At 35.6% G+C, this 23,304-nt stretch overlaps 2 protein-coding genes across 3 annotated transcripts in view; one reads left to right on the forward strand and one right to left on the reverse strand.

The window, feature by feature from the left end:
- Positions 1-23,304, forward strand: part of LOC146403204 (uncharacterized) — a 732,844-nt gene that overhangs the window by 300,947 nt on the left and 408,593 nt on the right. The gene's annotated exons all lie outside the window — the stretch shown is intronic.
- Positions 1,953-4,560, reverse strand: LOC110258866 (olfactory receptor 6C6-like). The gene has a single exon (XM_021082109.2). The coding sequence runs from the start codon at positions 4,558-4,560 to the stop codon at positions 3,610-3,612; it is 951 nt and encodes a 316-aa protein (XP_020937768.2). The 3' UTR covers positions 1,953-3,609.

Genomic DNA, 23,304 nt, shown 5'->3' on the forward strand with positions numbered 1-23,304 from the left:
TTCTAGAGAAACATACAGTTCCCAAATTTTCACGTTTTATTCGTGATGATCATACATTTACATAAGAAGAGCATTGAGAAAAGGGAGATGGGGGGATAAATGGGTATGGGAAGTAGAAAGAAAGGTTAGATTTCAAGTAGATGGTATTTTATATTTTTCAGAATGTCTGAAACAGCCTTATCTTCAGACAAAACTGTTCTCTGTTTTCCGAAGGCCCGTATTACATCTTTATAGTGTAAAATTACAGCATTATCTGATTTTCATTATGAAAATACACTTTATGTATATGTCTTTGCATCTAAAAGGCACAAAGAATGTTAAATTCAATAATCATAAGCATAACCCACATAAAATATGGGCAACAATTTAAGGATTAAGTTTGCCGCAAATAACATACAAATGGCAAATAAACATAATGAAGAGGATCCTCATTATTATGTGATCATTATCATGATTGTGGTGATGGTTTCACCCTAATAATTCTTGTAATATATATAATATATGATATAATTATAATATATGAAATATTGCATAAATTTCAAAGCTTATCACCATATACTCTATGTAAGTTCATTGCATATCATAGTTCAATGAATCTTTAAAAAAGTGTGTTTACCAAAAAATGAGTCATCATGAAAAATAAATCCCACATAATAAATATGTGCCTTTTCTCTATATCTCCCACTATTTTCTCGTATTGAGTTATTAAATTAATCCAAAGTTGCTTCATTGCAACATGGTGTCAATTAAAATCATTAGCTGATGTAGGATTAATTCTCAAAGCCACTCTTTCTCTCATCCCAGTTCCTTTTACCCCTAGGAAATATTTGTTAAATAATTCTGATCTGTGAAACAGTGAATATAGTCTTCTCCTTTGATAACACTAGCTTGGGGCTGCATATTCAAAATCTTAGCAACTTCTAGCCAAGAATGACACATTTTCTTTGTGCAGCTATTCCATCTCTTGATTTGCCTTATGAGGTTATCATAACTTTTCTATCTGACCCTCTTTGTTCACGATTATAATCAATATATCTGCTTATTGGTAAGCCCAGCATAAATGCATCTGGTAGCAGGTGTCAACGGCTATTTGAAAATCTGATATAAAATACCCTGTGTTTGGCCCTTTACAGCAATCTGTGGGTAATGGAAATTCTTATTTAACACCCCACATTTCAAATTAACTTGAGTGCAGTAACAGGGCTTGGTTATTTTGATTTACTACTAAGTGTGATTACTTTTATTACCATTTGAATGATTCTGAGACTCTTTTAATACTAATAAGCTATTTTCCCAATTATCTAGTCTTATAATTCTGTTTTCTATTTCTTCTGAGAGCTTCAAGTTAGAGATTTCACTCCTTTAGGAATAAAGTTAGGGTTCAGATCATGCAACATGTAGCCCTGAATTAAATCATTTTATTCACTAATAAAAGTCACACTATTCAAAATAGTTCAAATACAACTATGGTCATTATTAAGAAAGTCTCTCCAGAGTTTATGAAGTCCTAGGTAAAACAAACATTTACCTGGAATGCCAAGTCCACATGATGCTAACAGTGGCCCACTGGACTAGCAAGAATCTTTAACTATTTAATAATTGCAACTTCAATTCCTCATGTTTATTTGATTTGGGCAGCTCTAACTCCATAAGAAGTAAGAAGTAAATGGAAGAACGTTTAAGAAAAAAATGTCCTCAATACATTAGACAATTATGATCCTCTATTATATGGTTTAAGATCTAAACATAATTTTTATTAAGACACTTTTGTTCTGTGAACCCCTCTCTCTGTCATCAATACAAATACAAATGAGTGAGGGAATGCAGAAATAAACTTGAGTGCAGTAACAGGGCTTGGTCCTGGTTCCTCTTCAGGGGATATGCAGAGCGATTTGATACAAATTTCTGACTTCCCCTCTGGGAACTAAGGCCATCATTCAGGTGGAGGATGGTGACTTTGGGCTGATCTCAAACAAGCACATAGATGCCAGACTGGTTGGAACCAAAAGGCTGCTGATTGAGATTCCTGGAATACTACCCTGTTACCTCACCACCAACCAGTCAGAGGAGGATTATACACTCTGCAGCCCTCTCAAATTTTGCCTATAAAAACTTCTTCCCTGAAACCCACTGGTGTATTCAGGTCCTCTGAGCACGAGCCACCCATTGTACTACCCTTGCAATATACTTTCTCTGCCTGAGACTCCCGTTTGTTTGGCCCCTCTGTGCCTCAGAGCACATGAACTTGGGCTCAACAAATGATTCAGTCTTGTGGAGAGATTCCACAGAGAATAAAAATACCAAGGTGTGAGCTAGGGAGGAGAAAGCAAGCGATGACAAAGGACAGCAGAGATTCTGCTAAATTACATCAGAAAAAAGGAATGAACTAAGGATATAGTCATCCGCATGGGTAAACCTTAAAAACTAAGTAAAGCCAGACATAAAGTTTACACTCTGTGGTGTCTTTTAGAGATTCCAGAAAAGGCAAAATTCATCCGTAGTGACGGGAAAAAAGCAAAACTCATCTGCAGTGGCTGAAATGATGTCAGAGGGTACTTGGATCCAATAGTGGGAAGAAAAGAAGGCATGAAGGTGAAGAGGCAAAGAGAACCCTTTGGTACAATGAAAATGTTTCCATCTTTATTGTCACATAGGTGTCAATATTTGTGCAAATACATTGTTTTAAAATGACTGTAGCGTGTGCATTGGTGGTATAGTGGTGAGCATAGTGCCTTCCTTAAAATGATTGGTTGTGCTTGTATGTTTAGTATATTTAAGAATTTTGATTAAATTGATAAAATTAGAATGAATCAGGACACTTTAAATTTACAAATGGGTTAATGTATATGGGAAGACCCCAAGCCTAGATATAAAAAAATTATACCCTGAAGTTATTTCATGGATCACCTCACTTGTAAGCCAAAGACAACAGTGGTATAAGAGCAACTTTAACTGAAGACAGCAGTGGTATACAAGCAAATTGAACCAAATTTCAATTATTTCTATAGGAAGCAACAACTGAAAATGTTTACATATACCATATTTAATAATTGCATCTAAGTAAAACTTCTTTAATAGAATCTAAATTGCATATTTTATACATCTGAAACCGTTGATTTCCTTTTATTTCTGTATTCCACATAAATGGTAATTTCACTTGGAAGGCTACACTGATCTTACCAATTAGCACACATATGTTAATATAATTAATGAAGTATATCTTACAAGATTCATTTTAGAAAATAGTTCCGACATGAAGGTATCATTTATGAGAAGAGATATTTTCTAGACAAAAATTGATTCAATATTTTCATTGAAGAGGTTGGTTTTGAGGAGTTCCCTGGTGGCCTAAGAAGTCAAGGCCTGGACATTGTCACCATTGTGGCTCGGGTTCGATCCCTCTCCTGGGAATTTCCACATATCATGGGCACACTCCCCCTCCCCCCCAAAATTAAAATGGTCTATTCAGAAAGAGCAGAAAAAAGTAGAGATCAGGAAGGCTAAGTAAACCCAATACAATATGAATCATTTTGAGGGAAGAAATGGCATAGCTGTGAAGTAATGAATTTAAACTTGTACTCAGTTCCTCCATTCATATTTAACAATATCTTATATATGTCTACCTTTTGTCCCATTGTTTTGAAACTTTTGAAGCACATCCTTGAGAGCTTCTTTAACCTGCTGATTCCTTAGGGTATAAATGAAGGGGTTTAGTAAAGGAGCAACAGAGGTATTGAGCACGGCTACACCTTTAGTTACGGTCACCCTTTCCTTCGCTGATGGTTTCATGTATGTAAAGATACAACTCCCATAAGTAAGAGAGACAACGACCATGTGTGAGGAACAGGTGGAAAAGGCCTTTGTTCTTTGTTGAGCAGAAGGGAATTTTAGAATGGTTTTGATGATGTATGTGTAGGAGAGGACCACTAACAGCAAAGTGACGACAAGTGTCACCACAGCTAAGACAAAAGCCATCAATTCTATGAAGCTTGTATCTGTGCAAGAGAGCTGCAAGACAGGAGAACTGTCACAGAGGAAGTGATCAATTATTTTGGAAGCACAGAAATCCAGCTGAAGTCCCAAGGCCAAAGGAGGAAATATAATTAGGAAGCCAGCTACCCAAGAGCTGAGGACAAGCTGATGGCACACTCTGCTGTTCATAATGACTGGGTAACGGAGAGGTTTGCAGATGGCAACATAGCGGTCATAGGACATGGCGGCCAAAAGGAAAAACTCTGTAACTCCTAATAAAAGAAAAAAGAATAATTGTGCTGCACAACCATTGTAGGAAATTGATTTGTCTCCAGTGAGAATGCTTATCAAGTATCGTGGAATGCAGACTGTTGTGAATGAAATCTCTAAGAAGGAGAAATTTCGAAGGAAGAAATACATTGGGGTCTTGAGATGGGGATCCAGGAGGGTGAGGAGGATGATGACGAAGTTCCCCATCAGGCTCAAGATGTAGTTGAAAAACAGAAACAGGAAAATCCCAATTTGCAATTGTGGATCGTTTGACAATCCAAGGAGAATGAATTCTATTTCCATTGATTGATTTTTCATTACTCTTTTGTGAGCCTTATCAAAACTTTACAGAAAAAGAAGTCAAAAATTTGAACACATATATGCATATAATATTATATTAACTAATCCATAGGTATATATAAACTTAAATGAATATATAGATTAGCCTAAATGTTTGTAAATGACCTAAATATATATAAATGAAGAACACATCAGCTAAATATATATATTTACCTAAGTATACATTCATACATATATATGTGTATGTATAAATAGAGTAGCTTAAAGCAGAAAAAGGTATATATCATCTAACTTATACATTTGGAAACGGTTTCTCCAGTATGAAATGCCAATGCCATATAATTACATGCTATAGTCAATTCTAAATTCTTTCCATTACTTCTCTTCTTCATGGTGTTTCCTCTAGAACTTGATATTTGTTGTTAACATGCATTTATGAGCATCCCTACCAAGTGCACTCTCCTCTGCATGCATAATTTAAATAAAATAATATCGGTTATCTTAAATGTACTTTTTCTATCACTTTTATTCAACCCATGCAAATGTAGTAAATTGGTTTGCATTTGTAGGATTTAGTATCAATGATCTGTCTCCTGTTCCCATCGTGGCGCAGTGGTTATCGAATCCGACCAGGAACCATGAGGTTGCGGGTTCGGTCCCTGCCCTTGCTCAGTGGGTTGACGATCCGGCGTTGCCGTGAGCTGTGGTGTAGGTTGCAGACGCGGCTCGGATCCCACGTTGCTGTGGCTCTGGCGTAGGCCAGTGGCTACAGCTCCGATTCGACCCCTAGCCTGGGAACCTCCATATGCCGCAGGAGCGGCCCAAGAAATAGCAAAAAGACAAAAACAAAACAAAACAAAACAAAACAAAACAAAACAAAACAAAAAAAAAAGGATCTGTCTCCTAATGCATGGGAAAGAAAAGTAAAATAGTCAAGTTGGACTGAATTAAACTTAAAGGAAAACATCAACAAAACAAAAGGACAACCACAGGATGGGAGAAACATTTGCCAATAACATGATCAGTAAGAGGTTAATATCCAAAATATATAAATAACTCATACCATTCAATATTAAAAAAACAAACACTCTGGAGTTCCTTGTGGCTCAGCAGGTTAAGGTTCTGGCATTGACATTGCTGTGGCTCTGCTTACATCTGTGGAGTAGGTTTGATCTCATGACTGGGAAATTCTGCCTGCTGCACTTGTCGTCAGAAAACAAACAAAACAAAACAATCTGATTAAAAAATGGGCAGAAGACCTGAATAAAAATTTTTGTAAAGAAGATATACGGATGGATAACAGACACATGAAAATATGTTCAACATCATTAATGATCAGATAAATGCAGATTAAAACCACAAAAAAGTGATATCACTTCATACTTATTCAAATGGCTATCATCAAAAGACCACAAATAACAAAATGTTGGTGAGATTGTGGAGAAAAGGAAACCCTTGCATACTTTTGGTGGAAATGTAAATTGTCACAGCCATTGTGGAAAGAGATATGGAGGTTCTTCTAAAAATTCAAGATAGAACTACTATCTGACTGAGCAATTTCAATCCTGGGTATATATATCTGAAAAAAAAAAACCCTCTAATTCCAAAAGATATGTGTATCCCAATGTTTATAGCAGCATTATTTACAATAGCTATGATATGGAACAACCTAAGTGTCTATCAACAGATTATATAAATATAAATATATGTATATATATATATATATAAATACTACTCAGCCATTAAAAAGATTGAATTTTTTTCAATTTGCCACAACATGGATGGACTTGAATGGTATTATGCCAAGTGAAATAAGTCAGCCCAAGAAAGCCAAATGCTATATGATATAATTTATATGTGGAAGCTGAAAAAAATAATAGAAACTAGGGATTATAATGAAAAAGAAACAGCACACATACAGGGAACATACAAATGGTTATCAGCGCAGAGATGGAAGTGGGGTGGGGCCAGAGAGACATAGGGGATTAAGGGGTACAAAGTACTATATATAAACTAAATAAACTACTAGGATGTAGTACATAAAATATGTCTAATATTTTATAACTATAAATGTAGTTTAATCTTTTAAAAATTGTGTCACTATGTTTTACCCCTGAAACTTAATTAATATTGTACATCAACTGTGCTTCACTAATTTTTAAAGAAAATTTGAATGAAAAAGAAAATGAGTATCAAGATGATTTTTCAAAATCAGTCTAGAATTACATTACAGTTCCTGTGATAGTCAATGACTACGGCAATATTGATTTTAGTAATTAAAGATCCTAATTCTAATAGTTTTGATATTTTCTCTGTACTGAGAGTCCACATTATTACTATCAGTTTTTTTAGAATGGCTTTGCTGTACAGAAATGGACAGTTGCTTTCCACTGTGTATGTCATATAAAGCAAAGCATGACAAAAACAAACATTTAAATAAATAATTTAATGACTACAGTTGAGATGTGTTCCTATATGTGTCTGCATAATTTCAGGCACTACATTTTTTTACTTCTTCCATATTGAGGACCATAAAATTATATTACTCACCATGATCTCTATTACAAGAATTCCATTTCTCTTTAAAGTGTTGTAGTATCCCATTTATATTAAACATGTTGGTTTATTTCATTATATGTTACCTATGGGCTTTTAAAAGAAGTTAATTGCTCAAGCACTGTTTTTAGCTTTACTCTTTTGCATTTATCTTGTTCACATTGCTGTCCTATTTATTACTTTTTTATATTTGAAAAATAAAATTAAATTAGGACTTAACATGCTGAATTTGATTTTCTGAAGAAGCATTAGTAAATAGCTTTAATGTTTTTGAAAGGCAGCTGAAGACTTGTGATCTTCAGCTACTAAACAGTCACAAGCTTCTACTGCAAAATATACATATTTATGTTCTTGCTATGACACCCATCTTTGTTCTACCTATGATTTGAAAAGGTGTGTTCTAGGAGTTAGTCATACAATTTCTGTTACCATGTGGATTTAACAGATTCTTCTAGAATTATGTCACCCGAAATTTTAGAAAAGAGTTGCTCAGTTTTGCATTTTCTTCACATCCCTTTATCCTGGGAAGCAGTTTATAATGAGAATTAGAGACAATGAAACTCAGATGCAAATGTATGTGAATAAAATAGAATACAATAACTTTTAACACACAAACCTTAAAATCACTCTAACATTAAAAAAAATTTTAAACATAAAAATTCCCTAGTCAAAATTAACCACCTAATTTTGACATTTGACTTAATTTCTGATCTTGAAGTTAAGCTAAAATTTTAGTTGACTTACCTTCTTGGCTCTGTTTTATCTATTGTTCCCCCATGTGTGCATGGAAGAGATGTATGTTAACATACGTAATTATGATTTACTCTCTTTTGCAATCATATTTTATTATCTAATCTGGGCATCTATTACCAGTGATTTTTGTGGGCGGCGACAATGTTTACATATTGTGCTTCTGTAAAGAATTTGCACATTCCGTTAAATTTATACTCACTTTGTGGTTCAGAACTCAAATCTTAACAATTTTAAGGGACCTCATCTTGTATTCCAGATAAGTTGCATCTTGAGAAATTTTGTTTTCATAATCACTGTCATTCAAAACCTCAAAATAGTTATTTTTTAAAATGAAATAAAATGAAAAGCATCAACCGAAAAAAAAAAACTTAGGGTATCAGCTGATGAAAGATACACAATTTTCTCAAGAAAGCTATTCCACTTTGCCTTCTGTACACTTATTCTGAAGTTTTATACTTTTCTTCTTACTATGGTCTCAAAGGATCTATTTATATAAAACAGAAAAATACCCCAAAACATTTCTTTGGGGATCAGAGTTCCCAAAGTTCTTCTTGTTAGTAATAAAAGACTCCAGTGTAATCTACTTCCAATAAAAGCTGAAGTGAAAGTATCCCAGAGGTGTATCATAAGTGATTTAGGGAAATCAGTGAAATATTTAACAGCATTATCAGTAGTTTTCTGTCCTGGGTCAGAATTTGAAAATCCTAAGCTGGTTTACAACAACATAAGACATTGTCGTGCTTCCAAATGGCAGCAAAAGTAGTTTCAGACTTTATTGTAAACCATTTTACACTATGGCTCCTTGTGGTGTATGCATATTATTGATAAAGATCAATTAAAGATAATTTATTATTGGAGTTCCCGTTGTGACTCAGTGGTTAATGAACCCAATTAGTATCCATGAGGACGTGGATTTGATCCCTGGCCTTGCTCAGTGGGGTAAAGATCCAGAGTTGCTGTGAGCTGTGGTACAGGTCTCAGACACAGCTCAGATCCCATGTTACTGTTGCTGTGGTATAGGCTGGCTGCTTCATCTTTGATTTGACCCCTCACCTGGGAACCTCTGTGTGCTGTGGGTGTGGCCCTAAAAGGACAAAAGACAAAAAAAAAAAAGATTAATTTATTATTGAATTAAAAATGTAAGTCTTGGAACATTTTTTGAGGAAATTTTTTGATTCTTCAGGTGAACTGGGTTTTATCTATGAAATATAATTTATGTTAATGCCCAAACCTGGAGATGGTCCTATGTCTTTTACTGGTGAATGCTTTAGCAAGTTGTGGCACAAATGTACATTGAGACAAATGCATGATACATACACAAAAAAACAATTGAATATTTCATATATTATTCTAAGTGAAGAATCCGTATAAAATATCTACATATTCTATAACTCCATTTCTACAACTCTAGAAAACTGTACACTATAGGGACAGAAATCTGATCAGTGTGTTCAGGGGCTAAGAGTGAGACGTGATTGACTGGAGAAGTGTCATGAGGGAACAATTCAGGGTAATGGAAATATTTTCTATGTTGATTGTAGAGGAGTTTGCAAGGTAGTCAAAGTTCGTGAACTATGCACCCAAAAGTTCAACCTTTTTTTTTTGGAGTTATTTTCTGTCTTATTAATCTGCCTTTCAAATATATTTAAATGTAATTTATTAGCTTTTTATTTTATGGCTAATATTACTTAAATTTGTACTGTCCAATCTGGTAACTCTAGCCAAAAGTGGGCATATACATATAAATTAAAAATTCCAGAAATTGTTCATAAGTTTTACATTGTTTTAACGCCATTCTGAGTAGCATGATGAAATCTCACACCTTCCTGCCCTGTTCCACCTGAGATGTGAATCACGCCTTTGTCCAAAGTATCCACACTGTATTCAGTACACATTCATTGGTCACTTAAAGGTCATCTTGTTACCAGGCCAGGCTGCTGTGGGATCACAGTGTTTTTGTTCAAGTAACATTTTTTACTTAATAATGACCTGGAAGCATAAGAGTAGTGATGCTGGGAATTGGGATATTCTCTTACTGTGCCTAATAAATAAACTAAACTTTTTCATAAGTATGTATGTATAGGAAAAATATAAGTGTTTAGGGTTCAGTATTATCCATGGTTTCAGCCCTCTTCTGGGGATCTTGGATTGTATTTCCTTTGAATGGGAGAGACTACTGTATGATGTGACACAAATGTGTTTTGCTTCATAATTGACTAAATTAAAATAAAAAATAAAATAAGAAAATAAAAAAATTCAGTTCCTCAGGCACACTAGCCACATTTCAGATGCTTAAGAGTATTAGATGGCTATTGGTCACCATAGTAAAGAGCACTGACTTGGATAATGAGTTTTAAGTTCCGTGTTTCCTAAAGCGTTAATTTAATTACACAGCTTTCCCACAAATAGATCTTTAGCTATCTCATAATTTTGATAATTCTACATATTCTTATCACATGCAGCCATCTGAGCTGCGGTGTCAGACACCATTTTGGACAGACAGCCCATTGCAGGCTTCTTATCATTCCCATACCAGTTACCATTTGATTACAACTCAATGACAGACTCAAGAAGGAACCACCCTCTTGTTCTCAGTCAACCTCAAGAACCATAAGCAATAACAAGGTGATGTTTTACAACACAACCATTAGGAGCAACATAAAAACAGCAATTGATAACTGAAACAGCAGGGCAGAGAAAGGGCTACTTGGGATAAGAGGAATGAGCAGAAATTTAGCTATTTTCCCAAGTCTAGAGAAATCATATTGGACATTTCAGGGGCCAGAAGACATGTAATTTCTTTCTTTTTATGGTTGCACCTGCAGCATATGGAAGTTCCTGTGCCAGGGGTTAAATATGAACTGCCCCTGTGACCTATGACACAGCTGCAACAACACTGATTTGTAACCCACTGTTCTGGGCCAGGGATTGAACCCATGCCTCAGCAATGACCTGAGCCACTTAAGACAGATTTTTAACTCATTGCACCACAGCAGGAACTCCTTTTTTTTTTTTAACATTGTTTTGTAACATTATGTAATTTTCATATGTAAACGTTGCATGTCTAATTTTGTAGTCACTATAGCATACTAACCACCAAAAATTAATTTTTTGTGTGTATCTCTTGTAGTTTTTTGATTAGTGGTTACCATGGGGTTCATCTATGTTGATTTATAACCATATCTATGTTTTAAATATGTAGTCCTTTAAGTTCAATCACATTCTAAAAGATCTACATTTTTTTTACTCCCTTCACCCACATTCTGTTTTTGATGTCATATTTTACATCTTATGTTTAACCCTTTATTGATTTTTTAGTTATACTTGATTTTATAATTTTTTATCTTTCACTCTTCATATTAGCTTATTTAAGTTGTTGATCCTCAGCCTTTACTATATATTTGTCTTGACTACTAGGATTTTTCCTTTCTTATAGATACTTCTTGTTGTAGCCTTTTCTTTTCTACCTTAGAGAAGATCCGTTAACATTTCTTTTAGGATAGATTTAGTATTGATGAGCTTTAGTTTTTGCTTATCTAAGAAGTTCTTTATTGCTCCTTCAATGCTAAATGATAACCTAAGTCCCCAGGCCAGTGAGCAAACCTGCACCACAACAGTGACCCAGGCTGCTGCAGTGACAACACTGAATTTTTAACCCACTGTGCCACAAAGGAACTCCCCTTTTCAGCACTTTGAATGTATCTTGCCCTCCCTTCTGGCCTGCAAATTTTCTGCAGAAAAATTAACTGATAGACTAATGGGGGTTCCCTTTAAAATGACTCTCTGCTTTTTTCTTGTTGCCTTTAGAATTCTCTTTTCATTTTTAACTTTTTTTTTTTTTTTTTGGCCTGCACCTGTGGCATGTGGGAGTTCTTGGGTAAAGATAATTAGTGGTTAAAATTGATTAATGGTTAAAAATTCATTAATGGTTTAAAAAAATCTTAGCAAACTCAGAACAGAAATGTACTTCATTGATTTGTTTTTAAAATATCTACAGCAAGAGTCCAGAAACAAACCCATGCACATATGGTTAATTAATCTATGACAAAGGAGGTAAGACTATACAAGGGAGAAAAGACAATCTGTTCAAAAAGTGGTGCTGGGAACACTGGATAGTAACTGTCTCTCTCTGTAAAAGAATAAAATTAGAACATTCTCTACTACCATATACAAAAACCAATTTAAAATGTATTAAATACCTAAAAAACCATAAAACTCCTAGGGGAAAACATAGGCAAAACACTTTTTGACATAAATCGTAGGAATATTTTTCTGAATCTTTCTCCTAAATCAAAGAAAGTAAAGAAAAAATGATCAATTAAATTTCTTGATTAACAGAAAACAATAAAACAAAAACAAACAAACAAAAAAACCAAATGAGGCCTACTTTAAACCTTTTACACAGCAAAGGAAAACAACAAAAAAACAAAGAAACACATATATAGAAAAAAAAAACTAATGGCTTCTAATGGGGAGAAGGAAGGAGAGGGTGACCGTATGTGGGCAGGGGATAAAGAGGTAAAGAGGTACAAAGTACTATGCATAAAATTAGCTGCAAGAATATACTGTATAACAGGGATTATAGCCAATATTTTGAACTATAAATGGAGTATAACCTTTAAACATTGTGAGTCACTATATTGTACACATGTAACATATAATATTTTACATCAATTATAATTCATTTTGGGGAGTTCCCATCGTGGCCCAGTGGAAACAAATCTGACTAGGAACCATGGCTGTGGGTTCAATCCCTGGCCTGGCTCAGTGGGTTCAGGATCCAGCGTTGCTGTGAGCTGTGGTGTAGGTCACAGATGTGGCTCAGATCTGGGTTGCTGTGGCTCTAGCGTAGGCTGGTGGCTACAGCTCTGATTACCCCCCTAGCCTGGGAACCTCCTTATGCTGTGGGTGCAGCCCTAAAAAAGGCAAAAGACCAAAATAGAATTATACTTCAATTAAAAAATAGAGTTCCCGTTGTGGCGCAGTGGTTAACGAATCCGACTAGGAACCATGAGGTTGCAGGTTCGATCCCTGCCCTGGCAGGTTCGATCCCTGCCCTTGCTCAATGGGTTAACGATCCGGTGTTGCCGTGAGCTGTGGTATAGGTTACAGACGTGGCTCGGATCCCGCGTTGCTGTGGCTCTGGTGTAGGCCGGTGGCTACAGCTCCGATTGGACCCCTAGCCTGGGAACCTCCATGTGTTGCGGGAGCGGCCCAAAGAAATAGCAAAAAGACAAAAAAAGAAAAAAAAAAAAAGCTACAGTAAACACCATAGTGAAATATAGAATACTTGCTTATATCTCTTTTTATTGAGATAGAAATATGTTTATCATACATATTTATGCAAAAGTAAGTTAAAATGCTGTCTAATATTATACTTAAAATATATGTGTATATGTAAATATGGAGAAAGTGTGAAAGGACAATAACCAAAACAATAATGTTTATTTCTCAATGTTAGCTATTTCATGATTTGTGTTAGCCTTTTATCTCTATTTGAATTTTCTATATCATAGCTATAATATGCCTCTAATTTTAGGTAAAAATGCCTCTAATTTTTAGGTTAGTCATTACATTGCATAAGCCATGTCTGAACAAATAATAAGGAATATGTTTCTGATTTGCAAACAGAATCTTACTTTTCCATGTTGGGATTGAATTTGTTGTTATTACTTCATTTTTTCTCTCAAAAGACTTAATCCCATTGGTGCTGGCACTGGAATTCTTTTGCCAAAATTATATTTAGATTGAGAGAGACCTTTGAATCAGGGCCTCCAAGGACCTTTTATTCCCCAGTTGTTTTCTGTGAATATGTTGCAGATGGAGGATGTAAAGACCTTTAGTATAAAAATCTGTTTTTCCACAGACAATCAAATTGCCATACAGAAATCAGAACCCTCAAGTTTGTAGAGCTCATTGAAAGCATCTCAATTCCTCCTTGTTTTTTGAACTTTTTATCTTTCTTTCAGCTACTCAGTTTGCATAGAAAATTTTCCTAATTTAAAAATAGGATGGAATATCTTGTATTTCAGAGACCAAAACACATTCACAATACTCACAGTGGGTATGTGTGTGTTCCTAATGACAAGGGGCTAGCAATGAACTTCGAAGTTCTTACTATGTATTTGTGTGGAGGTTCACTTATATCATTTGAGGCAGTGCTTTCAAATGAAACAATGAAGAATGGGAAAGGTAAGCACTGGATGTTTTACTAGTCAGGAATCTTTCCATTTGTAACTGATGGAGAAGGTATTTATCTCATTCTATGTGATACATTTCATTCTGTGTAATATATTTCACTCCAGGAAAGGAAATTAAGTACCAAAGTTTTAATTTTTTTGATTTTTTTAAGGAAAACCAGCAATTTCTGAGTTTATTTAGAGAGGAATAAGCCCTTATCAGACTGAAAATGTCAGCAGGATTCATTTAAAGAATCATTAAATTGAGGGAGTTCCCGTCGCGGCGCAGTGGTTAACGAATCCGACTAGGAACCATGAGGTTGCGGGTTCGGTCCCTGCCCTTGCTCAGTGGGTTAACGATCTGGCGTTGCCGTGAGCTGTGGTGTAGGTTGCACACATGACTCGGATCCTGCGTTGCTGTGGCTCTGGCGTAGGCCGGTGGCTACAGCTCCGATTCAACCCCTAGCCTGGGAACCTCCATATGCCGCAGGAGTGGCCCAAAGAAATAGCAAAAAAGACAAAAAAAAAAAAAAAAAAATGGGGGGGGGCAGTTACCGTGGTTTGATTGCCATACAGACACAATTCCCCATATCTCTTACAATCTCTCACTTTGTCTATCACTCCACAGTTGCCTCTTTTATCTCTCAAGCATGCATCTATATACCTATTTATTTCATTTATCTTCATTATTAATAGTTCAGATTCCATTTTCCAAAATTTCCCTTTCTTTCCGTACAGTTTCATATCCTTGATACAGGGAATAGACCTTTCAGAGGATATTTGTAGGAAATGATTAAAAAAAGGAAAGCTGGTGTTCCCATCATGGCTCAGTGGTTAATGAACCCTGCTAGTGTTGATAAGGACACGGGTTCCATCCTTGGCCTTGCTCAGTGGGATAAGGACTTGGAATTGCCATGAGCTATGGTGTAGGTCGCAGACAGATCTTGGATCCCACATTGCTGTGGCTGTGGTATAGCCCAGTGGCTACAGCTCCAATTCAACCCCTATCCTGGAAACTGCCACATGCCATAAGTGCAGCCCTAAAAAGACAAAAAGACTAAATAAATAAATAAATAAGGGAAAGCTATTTAAAAATCAATCTAATCTGGTCCATGAGGATTTAAAAAAAAATGCTTGATTGAGAGAGGACTTAAAATTTTTTAACAATTGTGGTCAACAGAAATATAATGGAAGCCAAATTTGCAATTAAAATTTTTCAATAGTATCAATAAAAATGAAATAAAACAGTGACACTTAAAATGCGTGTTTTCTTTTATATCAGTATATCTAGAATTGTATAATTTCAGCATTATTCATGATGAAAGTACTAATGAGATATTTTATATTATTGTTTTCTTACAAAGTCTTCCAAATATTATGGGCATTTTACAGTTACAGCCCATCTCAATCAGACCAGGCACATTTTCAGTTCTCAACCTCCATATATGGCAAATTGTTGCTGTATTAGACAGTAAAGACATAAAATATTGACTGAAGACAGCAAAGAGTTGAATAGACCAATGTGTTAGATTAGGCATTGCATTGCTCTTGCCTAGATCTTAAGTGACTGTGTAGTTGGCCATTGGTCTTACTACCACATTGTTCAATAATTTGAGTAGATTTTGTATTAAGAAAGAGAAGAGGAGTTCCCATCGTGGCTCAGTGGAAACGAATCTGACTAGTATCCATGAGGACACAGGTTCGATCCCTGGCCTTGCTCAGTGGGTTAAGGATCTGGCATTGCTGTGAGCTGTGGTGTAGGTCGCAGACACGGCCCGGATCCTGTGTTACTGTGGCTGTGGTATAAGCTGGTGGCTACAGCTTCCATATGGCCCTTAGTGTGGGAACTTCCTTATACCATGGGTTCAGCCCTAAAAAGCAAAAAAAAAAAAAAAAAAAAAAAAAAAAGAGAGAGAAAGAGAGGACATCGGTTACCTGCTTGGACACTATGGCATGGGGGATAAATCCAGAATATTTGGTCATTTTTTTCTCTTCATCAGAGTGGATTTTAAAAGCATTATGTAATGTTAATATGGTATAAAATATTATTTAATAGGTACTGAGGAAAACGTCTCGTAAAAGGCTTTTCTTTGCCCATCATCTCCTAAAAATATTCTACAGCTTTCTATTACTAAGGTGAAAAATCCTACTTTAAAGTTTCATTTATTTGTTTACATTTAATATTTCTGTTTAAATGATTCTGGTTGTGAAAGGGTAAATCCCAGTATTTCAGCAAATTCTATCATACCAAACACTATGCCTATCACTGTTGTCAATAGATGCTGGTATAATGGTGACTATAAGCTATTTGAGTTTCTTTCCCAAGTGAAGGTTTTAGCTGGTGGTAAGTGAGGAGGAGACAAAATTTCAGGATATGTTAATTACTAGGAAGAAGACGAAAGACAGCCGGTGCCAATGTGGTGGTCAGGGAAGGGCCTGTAAGTTGGTGACATTTTAGCTGAGCCCACTGTGACAAGATGCATCCGAGAGTGTGCAGACAGAAGAAGAACAATCAAGGAAGACGCCTCAGTTTGTGCAAAGGCTCAAAGTAGGGCTGCCTTGAACATCGGAGAGAAAGCCAGGTAGATAACCAGGGAGTGGTCAGAGTGAAAAAGATCAGAGATGGCTAGGAGGTGTGGCTAGAGATGGATAGAGAGCTATTGTCACATTTTGTGTACGGAGGGATTATAGGAGCATTTGACATACAAATTGCTATTAAATATGGATTCTACATATATATGTATATTCATACGTATATAACATACATCTATCCATTTGTATCTATCAATTATCAAAATGTTAAAATTAAGATGACATTTCAACTATGTAATTGAACCTTATCCCATTGGGGAATGTGTAGATATGAAGGTAAGAGGACAGCATGGGGTCCTTTATCATTTGAAAGTTGGTATAAGAGAAGGATGTTGAAAGGAGGGAGCAGTGAGCTATGAATACTATCAGGAGTGAGGCAACAAAGAAGTCAAGAGGAAAAAAAGTCTTTGAGGAAAAGATGTTTAAGTATACTTGAATATGAAAAACTTGAGGATTGATGCCTGGTTACTTCATTTGTTAATAAGAAGTGAGAGGTTTCTTTGATAGAAGGCTTTTTGATGGCGTAGTAGGGTGGAGGTGAGATTGAAGTAGGAAGAAAGGTGAAATGAGGAATTTCTGCTTAAGAGATAAAATGTTTCAGTGATGGAAGATGAATCGGTTCTGGAGATCTGTTGTGTAACACAGTGACTATGGTTAATTCTGCACTGTATACTTAAAAATGTGTTGAAAGGAGTTCTCGTTGTGGTTCAGCAGGTTAAGAACCCAACAAGTATCCATGAGGATGTGAGTTTGATCCCTGGCCTTGCTGAGTGTGTTAAGCATCGAGTGCTGCCGCAAACTGCTTCAGCATAGTTCGCTGGTGTGCTGGGATCCCATGTTTCCATGGCTGTGGCATAGGCCTCAGGGGCAGCTCCATTCAACCCGTAGCTTGGGAAATTCCACATGCTGCAGGTGCAGTCCTAAAAAGAAAAAAATTGTGTTGAGAATGGCTCTCACATTGTTTTTATCACTGTGAAAATGTCACTGGAGAAGAAATAGTAAACATTAATGTTCCAATAACAACAAAAATTCTTTCCGTGAGAGAAAAAAAAAGGTGTACAGAGAGCAAGGGAATTAAAGACTGAAGATAATTCTTTGGAGGAACTTTTCTGTTAAATGGAGCGGAGAATGAGGTGATAGATAGGCAGTAAGGCAGTATGAGGGTTTTTCTCTTTTTATTTAGAGATAATTTCAAATTTACAGAAAACTTGCAAAATTAGTCATTGTGCCAAGAATAGATGACTATCTAGGTGTATCTACTGTTAATATTTTCCCCATTGACTCTATCACTTCCTATTTATCGCTCTTCATAATATTTTTATGACACATTTGAAGTTAAAATATGTATTTCATGGCTCTTTGATGCTTTACTACTAGATACTTCAGTGTATATGCCCTAAGAACAGGGATATTCATCTCAAAGCCACAGTGTGTATCAATTTCAGTAAGTTTAGCACTGATACAATTCTTTTATCTAATTTTCTATTTATATTTCCATTTTGCCACTGAACCAATAATATCCTTAATATGATTTTTTTCTCCCTTCTTCCCAGGATCCAGTCTTGTGTCAGGTATCGTATTTAATTGTCATGATTCTCTAGCCCCCTTTATTTGGAACAGTTCTACAGCCTATGCATTTTTTTGAGGCAAATTTTTTATTAGAGTACAGTTGATTTACAGCATTGTATCCATTTATGCTGTGCAGCCTAGTGACCCAGTCATACATATGCATACATTCCTTTTCTCATATTACCTTTCTTCATGTTCTATCCCAAGAAATTGTATATAGTTCCCTGTGCTGTATAGCAGGATATCATTGTTTATCCATTCTAAATGTAATAGTTTGCATCTATTAACCCCAAATTCCCAGTCCACTCCACTTCTACCTCTTCCCCCTGGGCAACCGCAAGTGTGCTATCCATGTCTCTGAGTCTGTTTCTGTTCTGTGGATAGGATCATCTGTACCATATTTTAGATTCTACATATAAGTGATATCATATGGTATTTGCCTTTCTCCTTCTGACTTACTTCATTTAGTATGAGAATCTCTGGTTCCATCCATGTTGCTGCAAATAGCATTATTTTGTTCTTTTTTATGGCTGAGTAGTATTCCATTGTGTATATGTACATCTTAATCCATTCATCTGATGATGGACATTTAGGTTGTTTCCATGCCTTGGCTATTGTGAATAGTGCTGCAATGAACATATGGATTCACGTATCTTTTTGAATGAAAGTTTTGTTTGGGTATATGCCCAAGAGTGTGATTGCTGATCATATGGTCATTCTATTTTTAGTTTTCTGAGGAACCTCCATACTGTTTTCAATACAGGTTGTGCAAATTTACATTCCCAACAAGAGTGTATGAAGGTTCCCTTTTCTCCATACCCTCTGCAGCATTTATTTTTTGTAGACTTTTGATGATGATCATTCTGACAAGTGTGAAATGGTACCTCATTGTAGTATTGATTTGCATTTCTCAAATAATTAGTGATGTTGCACATTTTTTCATGTGCCTCTTGGTAATCTGTATGTCTTTGGAGAAGAAAGTTCTTCTGCTCATTTTTCTGTTGGACTGTTTTTTATTGTTGTCGTTGATTTGTATGAGTTGTTTGTATATATTGGAGATTACGTCCCTGTTGGTTGCTTTGTTTGCAAAGATTTTCTCCTATTCTGTGGGTTGTCTTTTCTTTTTCTAATGGTTTCCTTTGCTGTACAAAAGCTTTTGAGTTTAATGATGTCCCATTGGTTTTTGTTTTGTTCTGTTTTCATTGCCATTATTCTAGGAGTGGATCAAAAAGATTTTGCTGTGATTTATGGCAAAGGGTTCAACCTATGTTTTCCAATAGGAGTTTTATAGTTTCTGGCCTTGCATTTAGGTATTTAATCCATTCTGAGTTTATTTTTGTATATGATGTTAGAGAACGTTCTAATTTAATTATTTTACATGACGCTGCCAAGTGTCCCAGCACCGCTTTTTGAAGAGATTATCTTTCCTCCACCACATCTTCTTAATCCTTTCGTCTGATGATGGACATTTAGGTTGTATATTCTTGCCTCTTTTGTCATATATTAGTTGACCATAGGTGCTTAGATTTATTTCTGGCCTTTTATCCTATTCCTTTGATCTGTATCTCTGTTTTTGTTCCAGCACCATAATGTTTTGATGACTATAGCTTTGTAGAATAGAGACAGACATTTTTGTACAATGCAATCTCCCTTGTCCTGTCCTATTCTTCCCCCACCCCCACAATAGAATTTCCTTAGTTTGGGTTTCTCTGATTGTCTCTCATTAGATTCATGTTATTCATTCTTAGCCAGAGTACTCTACAGATGGTATTATGTCATCCTCAGGGTGACCAATCTGATTCCCAGGTCAAGTTGTCCAATTTATCCATCATTACTTCCTTTGTAACTAATAAGCAGTCTATGAGAATATACCTCAAGACCATGCAAGTATCCTATTCCTCAACAAAAATTTCCCTTTAATTTGCATCTTTTGATGGTTTTTACCTGATTTGGTCTTTACAATAATGATTTCAAAAACTTTTCCTACTTTATCTGTATCTACCAGCTTGTCCTTGATGTTTTATAAGTAAGACCCCACCCTTTTCTTCCAAAATAATCCATTGATTCCTTATATGCTGTCATGAATTCCTAGTTTTCAATGGCTTATAGTTTACTACTGTACCTAATAATTTTGGTGCTCAAATTCCCACATTTGTCAATGGGCCCTCTTTCAAGCTGGCTTGTGCGGACTTTGTGACAAGTCCCATTGTTTATTTGAGCACTTCCTTAATTTTGGCATGATAAGGTGTTGCATGCTCATGTTGCACCTACTCTACCTCAGTCCTGGATAAGGCAAATTTTTAGGGAAAACTGGCTTACTTTGGTGGGGAACAGATGCCAAAATCTGGGCCCTTAGGTGAGCTAATTGCTACTGGGGTGTCTTTTCTTAGCTATTTTTAGTGGACTAAGGGAATGTAAGCATCGTGTACACATAGACTACAGCATACAAAATTATGCACATATATGCCTACAAATATCCTTGCACATATGCATATTTTTAAAATTTAATTTTATTTGGAGTATAGTTAACTTACAATGTTGTATAAGTTTCAGCAAAATGTATCAGCTATTATACATATATAGACATTCTTTTTTCCTATATAGGAAATTTACCACAAATCATTGAGTAGATTTTCTTGTGGTATACAATAGGTTCTCATTAATTGTCTGTTTTATACACTACGATGTATGTGTTATTCTCACCCTCCCAGTTCTTCCGTCCTATGAATGGCTTCATTCATGGTAACCTTAAGATTAGTTTTGAAATCTACGAATTTGTTTCTATTTTATAAACAAATTCTTCTATATCATTTTATTAGATTCCACATATAAGTGATATTATATATTTGTCTTTCCCTGACTAACTTCACTCAGTATGATAATCTCTAGGTCTATCCATGTTGCTGCAAATGACATTATCTCATTCTTTTTTATGGCTGTGTAATATTCTATTGTATATATATGTACCATATCTTCCTTATCCATTCCTCTCTTAACATTAAGGTCTCTTCCATGTCTTGGCTATTGTAAATAGTTCTGCAATGAACGTCTTTTCGAATTACGGTTTTCTCTGGATAGATGCCCAAGGAGTAGGATTGCTGGATCATATAGTATTTCTATATTTATTTCTTTAAGAAACCTCCATACTCTCCTCCATAGTGGTTGTACAAATTTACGTTCCCACCAAGAGTGTAGGAAGATTCCATTTTCTCCACACCATCTCCAGAATTTATTGTTTGTAGAATTTTCATGATGACCATTCTGACTGGTGTGAGGTGTTACCTCATTATAGTTTTGACTTGCATTTCTCTAATAATTAGTGATGTTGTTCCCCTTTTTATGTGTTTTTTTGGCCATCTGTCTGTCTTCTTTGGAGAAATGCCTATTTAGATTTTTGCCCATTTTTGATTAGGTTTCTTGGGTTTTTTTTGATATAAAGCTGCAAGAGATATTTGTATATTTTGGAGATTAATTCCATTTTCTCCTATTCTGTGGATTAACTTTTCATTTTTAAAAAATGGTTTCCTTCATCTATGCATATTTAGATTATTTAAACCTTCACATACACATTTTAGAAATTATTAGATTATATTGAGACCTGTAAGAACAGTTCATCCACTCAAGATTCTTTCTTGTTTGTCTCCAATCAGTATGTATCTTTCTAATTTCTTGGCAAAAACTCTGAAAATCACCCTTTTCTCATTTGCTCAGTCTGATAGTAAATCTAAAATATTTCAGCAATTTTGCCCATACTATTACAAAAACATTGCCCACTAAAAAGAGTTTAGGATTTATTTAAAATTCTTCCTGCCCTACCTCAGACCAAAATAGTGCAGATATAATCAGATATGTGTCTGGACTAGTCCTTTCTTTCCCCCTCATTGCTGTGATTATGGTGTATGAGATTAGGTATTGTGATACAAATGGGTGGATATTTTTCTATTTAATTTCAATTTCAGGTACTCCCTCCTATCTTTTTCTTTTTTCTTTTTTTTTTTTTTTTTTTTTGTCTTATTTTAGCTATTTCTTGGGCCGCTCCTGCGGCATATGGAGGTTCCCAGGCTAGGGGTCTAATAGGAGCTGTAGCCACCGGCCTATGCCAGAGCCACAGCAACGCGGGATCCGAGCCGCATCTGCAACCCACACCACAGCTCACGGCAACGCCGGATCGTTAACCCACTGAGCAAGGCCAGGGACTGAACCGGCAACCTCATGGTTCCTAGTCAGATTCGTTAACCACTGCGCCATGACGGGAACTCCCCTCCCATCTTTTTCAATTTAAATTTATTTTATTTTTGACTAGACCTATTAACATGTTTCTGAAGGTCAAAACTATATGACAATGACAAGAAATTTTATTCAAAGAATATGCGATAGTAGTGTTACTCTCTGATTAGTAGGATTTTTAAAAAAGGATTTTATAAGGAATACCAGAGCATGTTTTATGTTGATTAAATTAATCTAGGAGTATGGAGGAAATTAATGATGTAACACACACACACACACACACACACAGAGGTGCTACCTGAAAGCTAAATTCCTTCTTGAGGTGATTAGATATTGGCTTCAGAAAATTAGAAAAATATACCTGAGTGGAATTGCTGGATCACATGGTACTTCTGTATTTAGTTTTTAAGGAACCACTATAAACTTTTCCATAGTGCCTGCACCAATTTACATTCCTATCAACAGTGTGCGAGTGTCCTGATTTCTCCACACTCTTGCCAATATTTGTGTTCTTTTTGATGATGGCCATTCTGACAGGGGTGAGGTTATATCTCATTGAGTTTTTGATTTGCATTTCCCTGATGACTAGTGATGTTGAGCATCTTTTCATGTGTCTGTTTTCCATCTGTATGTCTTTAGAAAAATGTCTATTCAGATCTTGTGCCCATTTTTTTTCAGCTATTTTTTTTTGATATTGAGTTTTGTGAGCTCTTTATTTTGGATATTAACTCTTTATTAGAAATGTCATTTGCAAATATCTCATTCAATAGGTTGTCCTTTGGTTTTGCAATGGAAAGACTTTCAAGTTTAACTATAGGAACTTAAGAAAGTATTTTTTAAGAAAGAAAATTAGAAAAATAATATTGATACTTGTTTCCCAAGGACT

Source organism: Sus scrofa, chromosome 5 (assembly GCF_054392235.1).
Source record: "Sus scrofa isolate SSC_HxYL_T2T_F1_AM1 chromosome 5, Sscrofa_HxYL_maternal_Yorkshire_Landrace_v2.0, whole genome shotgun sequence".
Classification (NCBI taxonomy): domain Eukaryota; kingdom Metazoa; phylum Chordata; class Mammalia; order Artiodactyla; family Suidae; genus Sus; species Sus scrofa.

Coding starts and splice junctions, on each gene's coding strand:
- LOC110258866 (XM_021082109.2), bottom strand. CDS start 4,560: ATGAAAAATCAATCAATGGAAATAGAATTCATTCTCCTTGGATTGTCA.